Source organism: Saimiri boliviensis, chromosome 6, assembly GCF_048565385.1.
Source record: "Saimiri boliviensis isolate mSaiBol1 chromosome 6, mSaiBol1.pri, whole genome shotgun sequence".
NCBI classification, from domain to species: domain Eukaryota; kingdom Metazoa; phylum Chordata; class Mammalia; order Primates; family Cebidae; genus Saimiri; species Saimiri boliviensis.
The window spans coordinates 64,395,378-64,416,973 of record NC_133454.1 but is presented as its reverse complement, the minus strand read 5'-3'; the positions used below and the strand labels follow the sequence as shown (position 1 = coordinate 64,416,973).

The window sequence follows — 21,596 nt, the reverse complement described above, 5'->3', positions numbered from 1 at the left end:
TTTCTTATGGTTAGTTGGTTCTCTGAGGAGATATTTTCTGGAAGTGAAGTTTAAGGCAACACCTTTGCTGCAAAAGAGCTAGTTTTATAATCACTTTCAGAAATCATATTTCTTCCTTCAATTTTCTCATCTTGTTCTTCCTACTCAAAATAGAGAATTGAATGAGAATAGTGATATAACTTACCCGTGGGGCTTATTTGATGGCTGTTTGTGTGCTTTGTAAATTATCCAGCTACTGAAATTTACCTGCCACCTTCTTTGATTCCTGTTTCTGGTTTTTAGCACTTCCACATCGGTGGTGCTAGATAACACATCCTCAGGAGGATGTGTTCCTGAGCCTGGTCTGTGGTGCCCAGATATTAAGACATTAGGAAATATTCCCTATTTAGCACTATTTTTAGTTCAGAGCTCTTGAGTTTTCTTACATGTGTTTTTTTAAGTAAAATCGCTAGGCTGTTATCAAGTCTGATGCAGGTGTATAATTCTGAAAAGAATTTTAAGAGAAATCACTAAGCAGTATTCACAGATTCGATTTAGAAGGTGTATCTTTTAAAGAATTATTGCCATTTTGTGAAGACTCTTACCTGAACTCACAATATATAAACTTACAAAAGCCCAATTATTTTGTTCTTTAGTACTGTACGGTGATGATTTTTCTAGGGATCTGCAACATTTTTGAATAAGTGAAGAAAATTGTAGTCTGTTTTCAGCAGTAAGTCTATTTCATTGAATCAGAATTGTTTTGGAAATATTCAGAGATGTAAATAAGTTCCTTGAATTTATTTGTGACATACTTATTTTTTAAGAATCACTTCAGTGACATTGTTGTTCAACGTAATATACCATAGTTTTAATTAATCTATCTTTTTGATTGTACAGTAGTTTCCTTCTATCCAAGGGGGATGTGTTCCAAGACCCCCAGTGGATGCCTGAAACTGCAGACAGTAATGAATACTATATATACTGTGATTTTCTAGTACATATATACTTGATAAAGTTTAATTTATAAGTTAGGCACAGTAAGAGATTAACAACAATAACTTACATAAAATAGAAGAATTCTAACAGTAAACTGTTGACAGTTTCATAGATTGAAGGTTTATTCTTCCTGTAGATCTCAGCAGCCTCAGCGTGTGATTTCTTTTCTTTCCTTACTAAGTTGAGTACTTTACCTTTTCACTTACAGAAGCACTTTCCAGCTTGTCTTTGGCATGTCCATACTGCCAGCATCATTTACTCTTATGCTTTGAGGCCATTATTAAGTCAGATAAGCGTGACTTGAATATCAGCACTGCAATACTGTGATAGTCAGTCTGGTCACTGAGATGACTCCTTAGTCACAGGCAGATAGTCCACAGTGTGGACACGCTGGACAAAGGGATGATTCATATTCCAGGCAGGACGGGATGGAGTGGGGCAGTGCGGGACAGTGTGAGATTTCATCACACTACTCAGAACTACATGCAGTTTAAAACTTATAGATTGTTTTTTTCGGCAATTTTCCATTTAGTGTTTTTGGACCATGGGTAACTGAAATTGTGAAAAGTGGAATCACAGATAAGTGAGAACTACTTATTGATAATTATTACTGGATTTCCTGTGTATTGTCTCTGTTCTTTTTAAGAAAGGGGACAATGCTTAGATCAATTGTATGTTAAAAGCTTCTATAAACATGTCATTTCAGAAATTTGTTATGTGTGTTTCCTATGGTTAAACTGGCAGGAAACGGGCAGTTTTGTTTGCCTTTCTTGACAGCCCAAATTTTGTATTAAAATCTCATTTATTCAGTTTATCATGTATACATATGCAGTTTTACCAGCATATAGACAGCTCCTAAATATTTTTTTTTGTATTTAAGAGGCCAAGCTTTTTTCCCCTTTGTCACTATATTTTAAGCAGAAATGATATTTTTGTCATCATTTCCAGAAATATTTATAACATTATTCTAAAGTTTCTGTGACCTCTCTCAAATTCTGACTACAAATAATAAAGATAATACAGTAAAATTTGAATCTGTTAAAGAAAAAAGTAGAAAGTGGCAAAAAGTCAGTTTTTTCTCAGATTTAATTTCAGATGTATTTTGCTATACAGAAAGAAGACTTTGATCAAGTCTTATTAAACTCTCCCTGTGCATATTTTAGTGGTTTTTTTTTTTTTCCCTTTAAGAAAAGAACATTTTTGGTCCACTTTGATGGTAGCATATACTTAACACTGATTGTATTTTGATGTCCTTCATGAATGTGTGTTTGGTGATATTATTGCTGATTTTCCAAAGCAATTTAAGATTCATTTTTATTGTTTTTAATTATTAACTACCCATTCTGATTAGTGGTTTGCCTTTTGTGACGTGACAGTACAAATTTAGCATTGAAACCTTTGTTCATTCAATTGATCTCATGTATATAAATATACGTATGTGTGTTATTTGACTACGGTGCCTTGTCAAAGTATGAGAGCATTTTATGTAAATGAACCTATACTAGATATGTAAGTAATTAATGTCATAGATCTGGAATTGGGACATCCTACCGTCTGTCTGCTCTGTTCTCCACTGTAGCAGCCCAATCCTGGCAAACAGCATTTCTCAGGCTCCTTTGCCAGCAGGCTGTTGGTTAGGTTCAGCAAATGGGAAGCACATGTGGAAGACTGGAGAGCAGGAAGAGGGGAAGAGCCCCAGGGTATTCTTTCTCTCTTTTTCTGCTTTGAGAGGGGTCTCCACTGTGGTTCTAGCTTGTATCAGATATCTCATAATTTGGTTCAGTGATTAACAAAAAATATTTTTTACTCCCATAACATGGGCACATTTCTTCATAGAAGCATTTTTATTCTTGTTTTTTCTTAACTGACTATAAATATGAACACCTAGCTTTGCATATTGTAGTTAAATAGATTATCTAATCTCATTTATTTATGACAGGTTGTTTTACGTTTGCAAATGGTTGCTGTAAGTAATATACAGTGGAGGAAGAAGCTAACTTGCTTACTTTCTCTTTTTCTTTTTTCTTTCTCCTCTTTTTTGCCCTTTCCCTTGTAAAAAATAAAACATACTTATATAGAAAAGTGAAAAGACAAAAAAGAGGCTTTCCCATAGTCCTGTTTCCCATGGTGGTGAGATTATTTTGGTATAGGCTTTTTACAATGCGGAAAGTTTTTAACAGAACATCCATGTAAGCACATTTTTCTTGTACAAATGTCTTCAAATAGTTTCAAAGAACCTATTGCTTTGGTGATATAGTCTCCTTTCCCATCATGTCTCGGAATATGATTTTTAAAATAATTATGGACAATATACAATTTTGTATTTCCTTGCTTTTCCATTTAAACATAAGGGTTCTACCTGATTATTAACGTGTTGTGCAGTGTAGGGAAAACTGCATATTCCCTGTTGTATACTATGGGAGGTGTCATAGGTAAAGGAATTGGCAGTTTCACTGGAAGGGAGATATCTCTGTAAAAGACTGGCTGGTGGACATAATGGTAGACACCTTGGAAGGAGGAATTAAAAAAAGCATTGCCATGGAAAAGGAAGGGAATTAAATTTTATTCCCTTTAGGGGAAAAGAGTGGTTGTCTTGAGAGCTGCAGAATGGGATATGGAACAGATTGTAGACTTCACACTTAAAATGCAAGATTGCCAGGGAGAAAGGAGAGCTGATGATCGAACTGTGTCAGATGTGTTTACCTCCCTCCAGTTACCTATCCTACCTGCAGAATTTGTTCGTTCCTTCAGGATTTGCCTTCAAGTGCGTAGCTTACTCATTTGAGGAAGCTTTAAGAAGGTGGTTTGGGATAGTACTGAAGTCACTGCATTCCGTGGGGTCCTGGGAGTGCTGAGAGGCAAAAGCTTCTGAGTCTTTATATGCCAAGTCCTGGGAAGAAAGAGTTTTACTTGCTTGAGAGGTACAGGAGCATGTAAAATCTGAGATCACTCAGAAATTCTTAAGGTCTTAGATGTTGTTAGTGTTCATTTTTTGTTGAATATGTATAAGAAATTATCGTTAAGTTCAAGGGCTTAAAATAATACCCATTTGTTATCTCACAGTTCTGCATGTTAAAAGTCTGGGCAGGCTGAACTGGCTTCTCTGCTCTGGGTCTCCTAAATCAGAAATTGCAGTATTGGCTGGGCTGGGTTCTCATCTGTAGATTCTATTGGCAGAATCCACTTCCTTATGATTGTAGGTCTGTGGTCCCTGTTTCCTTGCTGGCTATCATTATTGGGGTGAGGGGCAAAACTTTCAGGGGCTGCATGAATTTCCTCTCATATGACCCCCTCAGGCAGATGGTACCTGGTGCTTCAAATCTTGTTTTGACTTTCCCTTCAGCTCCCAGCTGGAGAAAACTACTTTTGAGGTGCTCATGCGATTACATAAGACCCATCCAGATAATTTTGTATTTTAAGATTGACCTGGGATTTTAATTATATTTGCAGCCTGTCTTCTCAGCAGTAATTAGACTGATTGTAAAGCCATGGGATGGGAATCTTGGGGGATGGGGGAACCCTCTTTAGAATTTTGCCTGCCACAGTCTTATAGGTGTTCTCTGTTATTTATGCTTCATAATATGTTTAACGTGTGATAACGTTGATGTGTTAGTTCGTCTTCATGCTGCTGATAAAGACTGGGAAGAAAAAGGGGTTTAATGGACTTATAGTTCGACATGGCGGGGGAGGCTTCACAATCATGGCGGAAGGCAAAGAGAAGCAACTCATGTCTTAACATGGATGGCAGCAGGCAAAGAGAGAGAGCTTGTGCAGGAGAACTCTATAAAACCATTGTGAGACTTATTCGTTATCACAAGAACAGCACAAGAAAGACCTGCCCCCATGATTCAATTGCCTCCCACTTTCCCTCCCATGACATGTGGGAATTGTGAGAGTTAAATTCAAGAGGATATTTGGGTGGGGACACAGCCAAACCATATCAATTGATAACATTTGTCAATGGAAATTACAGATATTCCAGAAATTTTAATTTCACTAATCCATAAAACCGATTGGGGGGAGGAATATATGTACAATCTGTTGTTGATGTTAAATGAAAATGTTGATAGACATACTTAATGATTATATAGTACTCCATAAAATAGGACATATTATTGCTGTTTCTTTAATAAGACTGAGTTTTATGTATTTTTCATTTAGATGAATATCTTTATGATGAGCTTTGCTTTTTCTTTTTACTATTATTTTATAGGGAATTACTTAACTGATTAATACAGAGATTCCCAAATTACTTGCCAAAACAGTTTTATTAATTCATATTCTAATAAGTAATGTTTATGACTTTTATGCCATTCTTTTCAATCTTACAGAGTTTTAAAATACAAAATTTTGATAAGGGGAAAGCTGTTTCTCATTATTCTCATTTTTCATTTTTAAAACATCATTGTTTTTGAACTTTTATATGCCTGTTATAGTAGGTTTTGTGATAAAAATCTAATTTAATTTAAATACTGTGATTAACACACTGTGCAAATCTCTTCTTTCTTGTTCTGTTTCCTCTTTACAGTGGAATGCCTAAATGAGATACCTTTCACCTCTGTAATTATGTTGAACATCTCTTCAAATCCTGTTTTGTTTTCTTAGTTAAATGTTAGTAATGCTCATTAGTGTTTTGTTAACATCTGTCAGGTTGGAGCTTATAGTATTTTGAAGGGGTGAGGCACATACATAAATAATATGAAGAGGGTGGGTTTGTGGTGGGGCTGAATGTAGAAGTAGCCAGCTTTATGGTTCTGTATCAGAACACAGTGTGTTAAACTACCTTTAAGTCCGTTTACAGTTACCCAATGTTAGCACTTTGGATATGGGACCAAGAGAAGAAGCTTTTGATTCTTTAAAGATCTGTACAGTGGAGGAATGGTAGAATATTTTTTGGATTAGGAAACAGTGAAGTAGACAAAATAAAACATTGCAAATTCCTACTTTGCAAGTTTTCCATATCAAATTATATTTTCCTGAAGGGGATGAACTGTTCTCTGTGTGGTTTAACTGGTTCAGATTATAGGGATACAAATACTTCTCTTGTTAGAGATATTGTAAGACTTTTTAAGATGGCATTGACTTTTTACCAGTAAGGATATACTTTTGACTTGTATTAAGCTTGTGGTAAACTATAGAACTCAGATCTTGTTACATGAGTTGTTGTCAAACAGTTTGCTCCTCATCCTTTTACTTATATAATTGAATTTTGAATTTAAATTCAGGGTTTCAATTTTTATTCTTGATAAACTTCACATTCATTTGGTTTGTCTTGGCAGCTTTAAAAAATCTCTTTGAATTCTTTGACGCAGAGTTTCTGAATGTCCATTTCAGTTTTCTTTTATCTATAAATTTGATAAATGTATGTCTCATATTCTAATTTGCTTTTATAAAAACGTTGACAAAAGAATAAAAAAGCCCTGTGATATTCTGTCTCCTTCCTGCTGCATGTTAATTTGCAGTAATCGACACTGAACATTCTTCAGTAATCAGCTTCGAATTTATTTAACCGTGTTAATACTGAATTCTCATTTTATAGTCTTATGCACAAGTATATCACAAAACACTGTATGCCGTGCCATAATCACGATTTAATACATCATCTGCATGTGACTGTCAACTGTCATTCTAACTGCCTTATTTAAGCACACAGACACATACCCTCAAAAAAGAAATGCATATGGGTTTCTATTTAATTTTTTTCGATTTTATATTTGTATCTCTTATGCTTAAAACCTTAGTTTTTAGTGACATTGACAACTTTTTGTTTGCTTTAATCTTCTACTTTTAATAGTTTCGGAATAATAATGTCAGTGTTCCTGTACAGTTTGTTTCCTTTCATCTCTAGAACGTATCCCATTAAGGATATGTTATTAATACTTTGCTTCACTGTCATTTGAGGTTAATTCCTCTCTGTGTGCTTAAGGCACCAACTTATAATTAGGTTCATTTGTTTTATTTGGTTTTTGATCTTAGGGATTGCCCTTTCATCCCATTTTAATTTAATTTAATTTTAATATTTAAAACACTTACATGACCCCAAAAGCTCAACTACAAACCTAGACATTCAGAAAAATCTGTCTTCCATTCCTTTCTCTTTGTTCTCTCCTAGCTAAGCATCCAAATTAGTTTTTAGTTTATCTTCCTATTTTTTTAAGTGTAAGAAAACACACGTATGTTTTTATATTTACAGTACTTTAATTAAAGGGTAACCTGTTCTTATAACACGCTTTTTTTTCAGTTCATATATGTCGAAGACTACTTCATAGCAATAAATTGATATTTTCCTCATTCCTTTTATAGCTATGACTATTCCATTGTGTCGAAGCAATACAGTATATTAAACTGTTTTCTTATTGATGAACATCTAGGTTGTTTTCACCCTTTAGTTGCTAGAAACAGTCTTGTAAAGAATAACCTTATACATACGGCGTTTTGTACTTTTGTCAGTATAAGAAGAAATGGTTTGAAAAAATCAGTGTTAGTTTGGTAGGATTTAAGAGAGAGCAGAGGTAGATATGTTTTCAGCCTACCACTCTGAACCAGAAGTCTTGCTGGATAGTTACCATGAATGGGTGTTGAGTTTTATCAGACAGTTTTTCTCTTATCTATTGTAATAATCTAATGTTTTTTTCTCATTGTAATTGTAATTAACAATGATAATAATAGATGTTCTATTACCAAATCATCCTTGCATTCTTTAAACAAATTTAATTTGCTTATAATGTTTGTTTTTAACAAAGTGATGGATTTGGTTTATTATTCTTTTTAGCTTATTTTTTTGCATTTGTGTTTAATGAGATGAGCCTATAATTTTCCACTCTTACTATTGTCTGTTTTTTCCTATTTAATTTTATTTACTTTTTAATTTAGGTATATCTTACATACAGAGAAGTCACAGATCTTATCTGTACAGCTTTATGACTTTTCACTTACATTTTCTTTTTATGTGACTACCACCCAGATTTAAATGTATAACTTTTCCTGAAATTCAGAAATCTTTCTTGAGTACTTCTCAGTCAGTATCTTTTCCACCAAAGGTAACCATTGTTTTAATACCTGATTTTTGTGCATGATGTGAGGTTTGGGTCAACATTCATTTTTATTCATGTAGAAATCTGATTGACTTAGTACAGTTATTGAAATGACCATCTTTTTTCTGACTTAATTGCTGCGGTACCTTTGTCATGAGTCAGACCACCATATTGTTGGCTGCTGTCTGAATTCTCTATTGTGATGTTTTGGTCCGTTTTTCTAGACTTAGACCAAATACCTCACTGTCTTAGTTATTATACTTTTATAGTAAAACTTTATCTCTGATAGGAAGTGTCTTCCAGCTTTACCCTTCTTATCTTGATACTTCTCTGTCTTTTGTGTTTCTACATAGATTTTTAGAATTAGTTTCCCAATTTCTGCAGATAAGTCTACAGATAATGTTGGGGAAGAATTGATAACCTTGACATTATTGCATCATTTAATCTATGCAAATAAGGCATGTGTGTATATAATATATCTATTTCGATTGTCTTTTAATTTTTGAACAATGTTTATAGTTTTTATTGTAGAATTCTGTCTTAATCTGTTCAGGCTGCTATGAGAGAATAACATAGAATTGGTAATTTATAAATAATAGAAAGTTATTGCTTATAGTTTTGGAGGCTGGGAAGTCTAAGATCAATCCAGCAGATTCAGTGTCTGGTGAGGGTTTCTTTCTTAGAAGTGGCATCTTTTATGTATTCTCACATGGTAGAAGACACAACAGGCTCCCCCAACTCATATCTCTTTTATAAGGGCACAAATTCTATTCATAAGGGCAAAGCCATAATCACCTAATCACCTCCTGAAGACCTGACCACATTGGGGGTTAGGTTTTAATATATGCATTTTGATGGAACACAGATGTTCAGAACATAGCAGGGTCTTTCACATTTATTAGATATGTTGCTAGGTATCTGATGTTTTCTTCAGTGCTATTATAATTGGTATTTTAAAATTGGCTTTAAAATTTTATGTTATGCATGTTTGTTGCTAATACGTTACCAATCTTGGTAATTTTTGTGTATTTATGGTTAGAGAACATGGTAAATTCTTTGATTAATTCTGAGTTTATAAATTATTTCAAATTTCATATGTGCACAATCTTCTCTTTCTTTTATTTTCCTGATAATGCTGGTGAGGCACTCCAGAATAATGATGAATAGATGTGGTACATACATTCTTCTCTTGTTCTTGATATCATATTTGAAACTTTAAATATTTCATCATTAAGTACTATAGACCTTTAGTTTCTTTTGGGCTACTTTTTTAAAAAAAGTCACATTAAGGATGTTCTCTTTTATTTTTAGTTTGCTGATTTTTTTTTTTTTTAGTGAATAGGATTTGGAATTTTTTCAGATGTTTTTACTGCCTTAGAAATGACTGTATTATTATTTTCTCCCTTGCAGTCTTGGGATAATCTGCTTGATCATAGTGTTTTATCTTTTTTATATACTCTTGGTTCCAATTTACTGACTTCGTATTATACCTAAAATCATTATTTTATACTTCAAGTATAACATAGAAATTCTACCACCATGTAGATTTCCTTATCTGCAATCTTTATGTTATAGTTTTTATGCAGATCATGTAAACTTTCATCAGACAGTTTTATAACTTGTTCTTTCAACTAGCACATATACTTTAAACTTCAGTGGAAATTAATAATCTTTTATGTTTACCTAATTATTCACCATTTCTGTTATTCTTTGTTCATGCCAGAAGGGCTAGATTTCAGTTCACTTGGGTTATCACTTTCCTTCTACCTGAAGAGCTTCTTTTAGCATTTCTTTTAGAGCCTATTTACTGGTGAAAAATTATCGTAGTTTTCCCTTATTTTATTATGTACTTATTTTTACTTCATTTCTGAAGGATGTTGTCACTTGCTGCAGATTTCTGGGTTGAAAGTTCTTTCAGCATTGTATAAATGTTGCTTTACTGTCTTCTGGTTTCTGATGAGAAATCCAGTCATTTTAATCCTTATTACCCTACACCAATATATAATACACTTTTTTTTTTCTGGATGCTCTTAGAATACTTCCTTCATATTTGGTTTTCAACAGCTTGATTATGATGTTATGGTTTGTAGTTTTTTTTGATGTTATTTGTTTTGTTTTCATGATCTTGAATCTGAAAATACATATCTTTCAACAAATATGTAATGTTTTTGCAATTTTTTTTCCTCTACGAGTGTTTCTTATTACTTTCAGAGACTTCATACACATGAGTGTTAGATCTTTTGCTATTGTCCCTTAGCTATCTATAATTCTCTTATATTTTGTCAGTCTTTTAAAAATTTTTAATTACTTTTTCTTCAGATTGCATAATTTTTGTCTGTGGTCAGGTTCACGGACTCTTTTCTCTGTCATCTCCATTCTGGTATTAAGCCAAGTTAGTGTTTTTTATTTGAGGTACTACATTGCTCTGTTCTAAAATTTATATTTGGGTTTTTAAAAAATGGTTTTCAGTTTTTTTGTAAGAGAATTTAAGTCTTTCCATTGGTTCCAATATCTAATGCATTTGATTATAATACCTGTTTTAATAGGCTTTGTCTGATTAGTCCAACATCTATTTCATCTCAGATTTGACATTTTTAGGTTGTATTTTGCATTGGAAATAGCTCATATTTGTCTGGTTTTTTATTTAGCTAGTAATTTTTAATTATGTCCTGGACATTCTGAATATTATGCTGTGATACTCTGACTTATATTGAAATCCTCTGGAGAATATTGACTTGTGCTTTATTAGATACCAGCCTGGTTGGGTTCAGATTGAAGTTTCATCTAGATTTTTATAGGTGGTGGTTTCAACATCAGTTCAGTTTCATGACAATCGCTGTGGTCTTACCCTGTTTTTTTTTTTTTTCCTTTTCTTCTTCTTCTTCTTTTTTTTTTTTTAAGCCAGGATCTGGCTTTGTTGTTTAGGCTGGAGTGCAGTGGCATGAGCATGGCTTTCTGGAGCCTTAATCTCCCAGGCTTAAGCAATCCTCCCACCTCAGCCTGCTGAGTAGCTGGGACTACAGGCACATACCACCATACCTGGCTAACATTTAAATTTTTCTGTAGAGATGGAGTCTCCTTATGTGGCTCAGACTGGCCTCAAACTCCTGGGTGTGATCCTCTTGCCCTGGCCTCCCAAAGTCCTGGGATTACAGGTGTCAGCTACTGTGCCCAACCTGCTGTTTTTTATTGGGGATTTTGCCCACATTCTCTGGTTCTCCAAGGCTGCTTTCCCTCTTTTATTTGGTGAGAAAGATGAAGTTCTCTAAGAGTTTTAAAACTTGTCCTGAGCATTAGGAAAAATAGCTAATGCATGCTAGGCTTACCACCTAGGTGATGGGTTGATAGGTGCAGCAAACCACCATGGTAAACGTTTACCTATGTAACAAACCTGAACATCCTGTGCATGTACCGTAGAACTTAAAAATTAAAATTAAAAACAAAAAAAGTCGCACCATTTTTTTCTGATTGGGGCTGCTGTCAGGTCTAAGTAAAACAAGAAGAGAAAGAAAATAACACCAAAGGTTACCCCCACAGTCCTTATACAATAGTCTTCCTTTATTGTTTCTCTACTCAAAAATGGGTTTTCACTCAGGCTCTTAAGTCCTTTTACCACTACTCAGCTGGTGATATGGTTTGGATTTGTGGGCCTACCTGAATCTCATGTCAAATTATAATCCCCAAAGTTGAAGGATGGACCTGGTGGGAGGTGATTGGATCATGGGGATGGATTTCCTCCATGCTGTTTTCTTGTTAGTGAGTTCTTAGAAGATGTGTTTGCTTAAAAGTGTATAGTATCTCCCCCTGCTCACTCTTCCTCCAGCTCCGACCATGTAAGGCATGCTTCCTTCCTCTTTGTCTTTTACTATGATTGTAAGTTTCCTGAGGCTTCCCCAGTCATGCTTTTTATAGAGCCTGTGGAACTGTGAACCAATTAAACCTCTTTTCTTTGAAAATTACCCATTCTCAGGTAGTTCTTTGTAGCAATGCTGTAATAGACTAATACAACTAGTATACTGTATTCTGATTCCAGGTCTCTCCTGGAGCCAGGCTGGAAAAGGAAAAAAAGGGAAAAATCCTCGTGGCTATTTTCCCCATGTTTAAGGGTCATTTTTTTCTAGTCCTCTGGCAAGAAAAATGTACTTCCATAAGCATTTTGTTGACCATACCTGATATACTCATATCCCAATTCAGCCTATCCTTGAGTAAATTCCAGAAAGTAACAGAGAAGAAACAAACCAGGAAGCATACCATCACTATATTGCTCAGTCATCAACTTTTGACTTTGCTCTCTAATCCACCTGCTCTCATTTTTTTTAAGAGTTCTTAGTAGGTGCATGTTTTTATTTTATTTTGCTCTCTGTAGAGTTTTTAGTTGTAATTGGTGGAAGAGGTTGAAAACTGCATATTCTTTTTTAATATACATTTGCTGGGTGTAGAATGTTGACAGTCGTTTTAAAGAGCATTTTGAAAGAACTCAATCTAGCTTTTCTGCCTTTCTCATATTTGTTCCTCTGAACATCATGGGTATCCTTTCTTGTGGATGCTATTAACATTTTGCTTTTGGTTGATAGTTTAAGCTGCATATTCTTTTTTAATATACATTTGCTGGGTATAGAATGTTGACAGTCGTTTTAAAGAGCATTTTGAAAGAACTAATCTAGCTTTTCTGCCTTTCTCATATTTGTTCCTCTGAGCATCATGGGTATCCTTTCTGGTGGATGCTATTACATTTTGATTTTGGTTGATAGTTTTTAACCATCTGATTAGGATATGCTTTGGTTCGATTTTATGTTTTTCATACTTTAGATTTATTGAGTTTTCTGAGTCAGAATGTTTATAATTTTCATGAAATTTAGAAAATTTATTAATTTCTTTAAACTATTTTTTTCTGTTCCTCTACTCCTTCTGTAACACCCCTTCTGTGCCCCTCCAGCTATAGGCATTTTTCTTTTCTTTTTTTTTGCCTTCAGTTACACATACGTTAAATTGCTTCAGTTACACATATGTTAAATTGCTTAATACTTATTATTCCACATTTCACTAGGACTGTTTCCTTTTTCTGTCTTTGCTTAATTTTATCTAGTTTCTCTGGCCATTCCTTCAAGTTCATTGGTCTTTTCTTCTGCCATGTGTGCTATTAATATTTTTTTATTACAGATATATTTTTCATCTATAGTAGTCATTGATTTTTAAAATATTTTTTCTTACGTTTGTTATTTTGTTTTATATATCCTGGAGTCTATTGAACATACTTACAAAGTATTTTTATATTTTTTTTGTGCTAGTTTCAATACTTTTGCTATTTCTGGGTCTCTTTCTGGCTAGTAATTTTTCTCTTGGTTATGCTATTTTGAATAGATTTTTTTAGGTCTCTTTGTATATGTGGAGATTAGGAATGACAATTATTTCAGGTTAATTTATATATAAAACATTTTTGTGTACTTCTTTTGGTTTCTTCTTCTCTGAGAGTTTCTCTGTAAGATCCAGTTATGCGGCAGCTTTAGAATGTAACTTCCATTTCTACTGCCTAGTAAGACTACTGCTTTCTGTTTGGAGTGTCGTCCTTGCTGTGTTGAGAAATGCTTGCAGGTTAACAGCTTGAGTGAATATTGAGCCCATCTTAAATCATTTGTTTCTCTCAAAGATCATAGCCTTTCATGCTATTTTCGGTATGCTTGAAATTTAGCATTTTCAAGTATTAGTTTACATATTTTATCAAAGTTTCCTGGTAGTTTTTAAGTGGAAATTTTCGTCATCGCTGGTATCAAGTCTCTTGGTTAGTTTTGAGGTCTGGAGTTAACCGGTATCATAAAATGAGTTTGAAAAACATCATTCTTTTTCAGTTCTATGGAATATTATTTCCTCCTTTCTCATTGTTTCCATGGTTATCATAACTATTCCCGACAAATGTAGAACCACCTAAACTTCTATAAAAATTCCCTCTTGACCTTGTAACTATTCATTTTTAATTGAAGTTTAACACAAATACACACATAAGTGAGTAAAATACACTAATGTTCATCCACTTGATGACCTGTATACTTCTGTGAAACCACCACCCACACCAAAATCTAAAATATTTCTTAGTAAGGTTTTTTTCATATTTCTCACCAGCATGATGTAACACTTCTTATTTCTATGAATAATTTTATCCGTTCTTGAACTTCATATAAATATAATAACACAGCATGATTTTTTTCTTCTGTCTTTCATGTACTATAACAACTGTTAAATCTATTCATATTGTTTAATTATTAATAATTATTTTCAAACAGAATTTCATTACATATCTGTCTATATATGTATATATTATAATTTATTCACTGATTCTACTGTTCGTGTATTTGTAATATTTCTTTTTTTTGGTAGGTATAAATAAAGCTTCTATTAATATTTATGTACAAGTTTTTGTTGTACATATGAAGCAATTTAGGGGGATACGTATTTGGGGATGCAGTCGTAGGATCATAGAGTATGGTTAGTAGGAATTACCAATTAATTATCAAACAGTTTCCCAAGTGGTTATACTATTGTATACTCTAACCAGCAATGCATCTTTGCCGATATTGGTGTCCTATTTTATTTTTAATTTTGGCTTTGTGGCAGGTATGCACTGTTACTCCATTGTGGTTTTATTTTGCTTTTTCTTGATGAATAATGACACTGAGTATCTAGGTTATTGGCTATTATATTCTCTTTTGTGAAATACTTGCTGAGTTTTTTTTTTTTTTTGCCAGTTTGAAAATTGGGTTATTAGTTATTTTGTTGCAAGGAGTTTTCTTGATATATGTTAAGTATAAGTTCCTTGTTTGTAATTTTGATGCCATTGAATGCATTAATTTTTTTTCTGTTATGAGTAGTTTTTTTTTGCTTCTTGTTACTTACCTCAGATTTATTATTCTGTGTTTATTTTTAGAAGATTTATTATTTTTCATGTTGAATGAATTTCCATCTTGAATTAATTTTTGCATATTATTTAAGAGAAGATTCAAGTTTTATTCTTATTTGCCTACTTTTAAAAACTGTACCATACCTGTTGATTGGGCATGCTGTTCTTTTGAATTGCATTAGTTCCTTTGCCATAAATAAACTTTATTGTATATGTTTGGGCCTTTTTTGGTCTGTATTATATTTCATTCATTTGTTTATCCTTACTCCAATAGCATGTTGTCTTACTTAGTATTGCTTTATAGTAAGTCTTGAAGTTAAAAGGGCCAAGTAAGGCCTTCAACTTCGAGGCTTATAATTTTAATGGAAAGCTATTAAATATATTGGCATATTATGTCATACAAATATCACTAGCTTTAACTTAATTTTTTAAAAGTCTTGAAGATACAGAATATAAGACTAAGAGTTTTACACACAGTAATAACTACATGCCCACTAAAATGTGAAATTATGTTCAACTCTTTTATCTTGTTAATTATAAAAGAAAACTGAAGAACTGAAGAAGTACCTATCAGAATGAAAACAGTAAAGCTTCAATATTTAATGTTTGTGAGGTTGTCAGAAAATAGGCACTCTTCTGCATACTTGGTAGCAATGGGAATTAGATTGGGCTCTCTGGCAGATTATTTAGCAATGTGCTTCAAACAGTAATCATAAAATTAGAGCTATTAAAATTACTTTTTGTTAGCTGTAGACTTTTACAGATAATAACACCATCTAGGAGAATTAAAAAATTAGAATCTTTATTTGCTTTTCCAGGGTAGTTAACAGTACTGTTTCTTTGACCGTTTTCCTTGAAGGGTGCTAAATTTTAGTGTTGTGATGGGGATCGTGGATGTCAAATACTAGTAAAATATGTACACGTTACTCCATTGGCTTCATGCTCAAGGAATTTATCCTCTTGATGAATGGAAAAGTCTTTTATTAGAGAACACTACATGGCAGTTTGCATTAAAAATGAATAAAAATACAATGAAATACTCCAATGTGCTGTTTACGGGATAAATCTTTTGAAAGATTAATGAAGGAAAGTATCAGTATTTGGCAATGTTATTGGTATAGGCTTAAACTGACTAGGTGGATTTGAGTTGGATTTTGAGGATAGGGTTGTATAGGAAGGGATAATGAATATGTTGAATTATATAGTGTAAACAAGTATGGAAGAGTGAGGAGATAAAAACTGTTATTGAATCTATTAATTGCCTTAAACTTTTTGTCTAATTTTCTAGGAAGTCAGTTAATTACTAGAGATAGATACATAGAAAGTTTAAATGTAAATGGTGTGTGCTTTTATGAACATATGTTCAGTTGCTTTTTGAGGTCTTTTGAATGTTCTGTTGATGAATGGTGCTGATACTGTGTTGATGATATTATAAACTCTATTTTGGAAGCATAATTAAGTGCTGATTATAACATGAAAAAATAGGGAAAATTATGTTATTTTTATGAATGAATATCAGTTAATGAACTATTTTCTAAAGAAGAACTTTCTTAATCTTTGGTTTGGAGAGACAGAATAAGTGACTCAAGCTATGTGCTCTGAATAGAAATTTAAGATAATTTATTTTATTTTTAAAATATGTAGGTGAAAATATTAGTTCATCAGGTGACTGAATAATAGTACAGTGCTTTCCTTTCAATTCTACTGGCTGTATTTTAAAAGAGTAAATGATAAAACCTTGTTATGTTAAAGTGTATTGTATTTGTTCATTCACCAAAACATACTGAGAGACTAGGATATTCCTAGAACTTTTCTGTGCTATAGGAAAATAGGAAAATATTGCTGGACAAGAACTACATAGTCACAGACTACTTGAACTATTGATTCAAAAATATTTTCTTGAGTCCTCTGAAGCTTTTTGGACCAATTGTTTGGTTCACTGGCCTAATTATTATCATTTTGTCTTTTTAGGCAGAGGTTTTCCCATCAGGCTCTTTTGCATAGCCTGTGGATTTACCTTTGGGTCATGTTTCCATCTACAGTCCAGTCAGTTGTGGTTGCAGAGGTGTGTGGTACATGATGTTCCTCCCTCATATGGATTATAGGCTGGGCAGGTGTTCTCGTTTTCTCTTTAGATGTATTTAGGAACAGTGGCCTACCTAGCTAGCCTGTAGAGCTTGTTTTCAAAAGAAAGTTAACATTTCAATTTCCAGTTTGCCAAATAAAGTAATCACCATTTATTAACTCAGTCTAGTGGATTTTTAAAATTCTTTTATATTTTTAAGTCAATTTATGAATAATACAGAATAGTGAAAAGCCACTTTATTAGAAGTTTTAATGCTAATTTAAGCTTGGAAAACCTGTCATGTCAAGTAAATTTTGCTGCGCAGACATCATAAAAGATCAAAGAGTATTGTCACACTTTCACTTTTTTTTTAAATGCCAAAACCAGGTGATCGAGGTTGTTGCAGAATAGTGCATGAAAAAGTACTTTCAGTTGAATGACCAACTGGAGGAGAATACTGTTTCCTTTTTTTGTCCTTAGAAATATATTGTTCACTCAATTCTTAATACTTAATACTATATTCATCTAGGATATTATAATTAGTCTGATATATCATGTAGGTGATTGTATTGCCATCTTTATTAGAGTCTAGAATGCCGATGTCTGTTTGTACTCACCTTTTCATGTATCTAATCATATCTTTCTTTGTCAATGTTTTTTTCTTTTCTATAAGTGAAAGAAAATGAAAACTATTGAATGAGTGAATGTAGAAAATGCATACTAGAAATTTGTGTCCAAGCCTTTTAAATACCTTCTTGAAAGATGAGGCAACAATTTGGGCAACACAATATAAAAACTGGATCATAATTTATTTTGCTGTGGCACCAACTTTGTAGGACAGGGATTTGTGAACTTTACCTCGTTGGCTGCGTGTCCCTGTTTTTGCAAATGAAGTTTTATTGGAACATGGCTGTGTTTGGTCATTTACAAGTGGCTACTTTTACACTACAATAGCAGAATTGAATAGTGGCAAAGATAATGTGGCTCACAAACCTAAAATATTTACAGGCTGGCTCTTTAAAAAAAAGTTTGCCAATCTCTTTTCTAGGATGTTGCCTCATTTTCCCTTTTATAAAATATACTTTTACTTTAGTCTTAAATTTTTTTTAGTATGTAGGGTATAATTGAATGATGAGTATTGATGAAATAATAACTAGGATTATGAAATAACTTTGTTTCAATATAGAGGAAAAATAAGATGCTATCTTATATTTATAAACAGATTCAGTGAATCTATATGATAGCTGCAAGATGGAATGAGTTCTATTTCATTACTAAAGAATATAGTAGTACTCTGTTTTCTTTGGGAGAACTCTAAGAAGAAATAAAAATACATCTGTGAAGGCTTGATCATGAAATGTCAACCCTTATAAATAGTTAAATATACTAAGAAAAAAAGCCCTCGTCAACAAAAATTGAACCCAGCACACTGTGATGACATAACAAGGGCTAATTCTCATGAATTCATACGTTGTTACCTTATGTCTTTGAAAAGCCCTATTAAAAAAAAAGTATCCCAACTGTTTTGGGTTTTTTTTCTCACAAGAACATTACAAAAGTTAAGATTGTGATTCTTCTCCCAACTTAGTTTAACTGCTTATCCCACATTATTCTCACCTATTGAATCATGGGGCATGGGCTATCATAATTCAGCTTAAGTTTTTTTAAATTATAAATCACAGGTATTGTAGCACAAATTTTTATTTTTAAGATAGATATTTTGATTTCACTTTTGTCCAGAGTAAGAACTTTTTGATTTTTCATTTTGTTTTTTAAAAAATCATATACTTGATTGTATCACTGAAGTTAAGAATTCACCACTATGAAAAATATGACAGACTAAAGAGTATTTTGGAAGTATTATATACATGTCGTGTTCAGATTTTGGTATGAGAAATACATGTTTTAATCTCTTAATTTCTATGTTTACTTTACCATTTTAATGTCTATAATTTTAGCCAAGGTTATTTTATTCCAACTTCGGGGGGAGATTTTAATTTGTATTGAGACACATAATAGCTGGTTTTATAATTTGATTACAAAAGCATGAAAATTCGTATACTCATAGAAGAATTTCCCTTGCACAGTAAACCTGAATATTTAAGTTAGTCGAATAATTTATATTCTTAACAATTAAAACTCAAGTAGTTATAATTTTAAGAAGAGATTATTAAACCAAGGTATATTTTGTAGGTACGAAGTCAGCAGAACTATTAACATAAACTATAATCTACTTTTTAAAAAAAGTATAATACTGAAGAAATAGTCATAAATATTTTGTCTTTATTTTTTAAGGCAAGAGGTGCAGATGTTCCTGAGATTCCTGGAGATCTTACTCTTAAGACGTGTGGCAGTACAGCCAGTATGAAGGTTAAGCATGTGAAAAAGTGAGTATAGCTTTACAGTGGGTTCTAAATAAATTCCTGTAAATGGAAATAAATTCTTTAGTTTTCTTAATACTTTTATTTAGACTTTTTACAAAAATATGCTCTTACTGCACAATTGTTAATTCTAAAATTATGACTCAGCAGTTAGTGGAATAGGCCTACAGCTTATCCACTCATCTAAACTATATTTTATTTTTGTTCTTGAAGCAACTTATGTCATTTTCTGTTATGTTGTATTTATTTGAATGGAACAATCTATGTCATTCTTGGTACCCTTAGTGCATGCTCTCATTCTTTCAGGAACATCATCTTTATTGTTTGAGTTAAGAGTTTGTTAGATTTCAGGCTTACCTTTGAGAAGCATGAAATAGATGCCAAGAGTTGACTGTTAAGTGAAATACAGGTTGAGCATCCCTAATCTGAAGATGTGAAATCCAAAGTGCTCCAAAATGTGACACTTTTTGCATGCCAGCACGGTAGCACAAATGGAAAATTTCACACCTGACCTTACGTGAGTGTTTGCAGTTAAAACTTTGTTTCATGCACAAAGTTATTTAAAATGTTGTGTAGTGTTACTTTCAGGCTCTGTTTAAAATGTATATGAAATATAAATGAATTTTGTGTTTAGACTTGGGTATCAACCCCAGGATATCCCATAGATAATATGCAAATATTCCAAAATCTGAAAAAAATCCGAAACTCAAAACTCTTCTGGTCCTAGTCATTTCAAATAAGGGCTAATCATCCTGTACCTGAAGGTATCAGTTTTAAACAGGAAAACCATCATTTCACTTGGTAGAGTTACATAGCTATGCTTCATGTGTAAGTAGAGGAAAGACAAGGATAAAAATGTTCATTCTGCGTCCAGGTCCACCACTCCAGGACTGATGGGCTGTGACAACATTCACAGGTAAAATCTGGTTTCGTACTTTGTGTTGGGAATGCAGCTTCTGGCTGTTCACAGTTTCCATAACATTTGCTGAAAGTAGCAGTGTTCCAATGGACATTGACTTGGGTCAAAATTAGGAGATTATGGTGATGCTTTTTTTATTTTTTATTTTGATCTGTACAGTAAATATAGTACCCATTTGATTCAGTATATTTTTAAGAGGATTTGTGTGGATATGTGTGGCTCATGCGCATGTGCTCATTAAATATTTTTGCTTGCATGAGCTCTTAAATCCATTGTATTTTCCCCTTAAACTTAATAATTTTTACTATTTCACTATCTTGTTTCTTATTTATTTCATGTGTTTCAGATTACCCTTCACTAAAGGTCACTTTCCAAAGATGGCTGAATGTGCACATTTCCATTATGAGAATGTTGAGTTTGGCAGCATACAGGTATATTGAAATATTTCTTAGATCCTGAATTAAGATTTACACTTCTACCTTTATATGCTTATCTATATATCTATATCTAATAGATGACACTTTGAAGTAGTTTTTTTAAATTGATGTCTTATTGGTGAGGTGAAAACTTACTCTCTTCTATTACAAATACTTGATGTCAAGTTGACATATTAAAGTAACTATCACACTAACGTGTATCAGTTAAGGAAAATCAATCCTATCCCCCTCTCTTTTTGTATATCATGTCCATATGTCCATGGCTTTGTGTAGTGACTTTTTATTCTGAAATTATGTAACCTTGTCTTAATTAATTGTGAGCTTTGATACTTGGTAAAGTGTTCTCATTTTATTCTTTTTTTTCAGAAATATCTTTACTGTTATTGACTTTGCATTTACATATAAATTATTGAATCTAACTTGACATCAAGCTAAATACTTTGCTCTTATTATGTCATTGGCAGCTTAATGTGAAAAAACTATAAAACCTTTAAAAATAGCCAGATGGTGGTTATCTTAAAAATTACATTTTCCCAGAGTAACAAAGCCACTCTTTATGTTGTCTTTCAAATAGGCTAATAGAAAAAACCAAGTCTTGATTTCTACCAAAACATTTCTATCAAAGTCTTGATTTCACCTCCTGTCCTTGCCCTAACTCCACCCTCTCTCCAGAAGAAAGCTCATGAGACATGATTGATTTGTGTCACAGTGTACTGCTTTATGTAATTTTATTTCATAAACAAGTGAGATGAATTAGATCTGTAGGATTTATGAAAGTGAAGAACATTTCTATTTCAGATAAATTGATAGTTTATGCTGTGACATCAAACAAGGGATATTTTGTTCCATTAGCATATATATTCTTGAGATTGCAGTTCTCATGATAAATT

At 32.9% G+C, this 21,596-nt stretch overlaps 1 protein-coding gene across 10 annotated transcripts in view; it reads left to right on the top strand.

Moving 5' to 3' along the window:
* Positions 1 to 21,596, top strand: part of ARHGAP32 (Rho GTPase activating protein 32) — a 298,214-nt gene that overhangs the window by 116,698 nt on the left and 159,920 nt on the right. For 7 of the 10 annotated variants that reach the window (XM_074400857.1, XM_074400858.1, XM_039470493.2 and 4 more), the window contains 3 exons: positions 19,265 to 19,356; positions 20,225 to 20,266; positions 20,616 to 20,700. In XM_074400857.1, the coding sequence (XP_074256958.1) occupies positions 19,265 to 19,356; positions 20,225 to 20,266; positions 20,616 to 20,700 (219 nt within the window). Of the gene's footprint in view, positions 1 to 19,264; positions 19,357 to 19,377; positions 19,868 to 20,224; positions 20,267 to 20,615; positions 20,701 to 21,596 lie in introns of those variants that run through there. The other 3 variants (XM_074400859.1, XM_074400863.1, XM_074400860.1) reach the window with 2 other exon arrangements.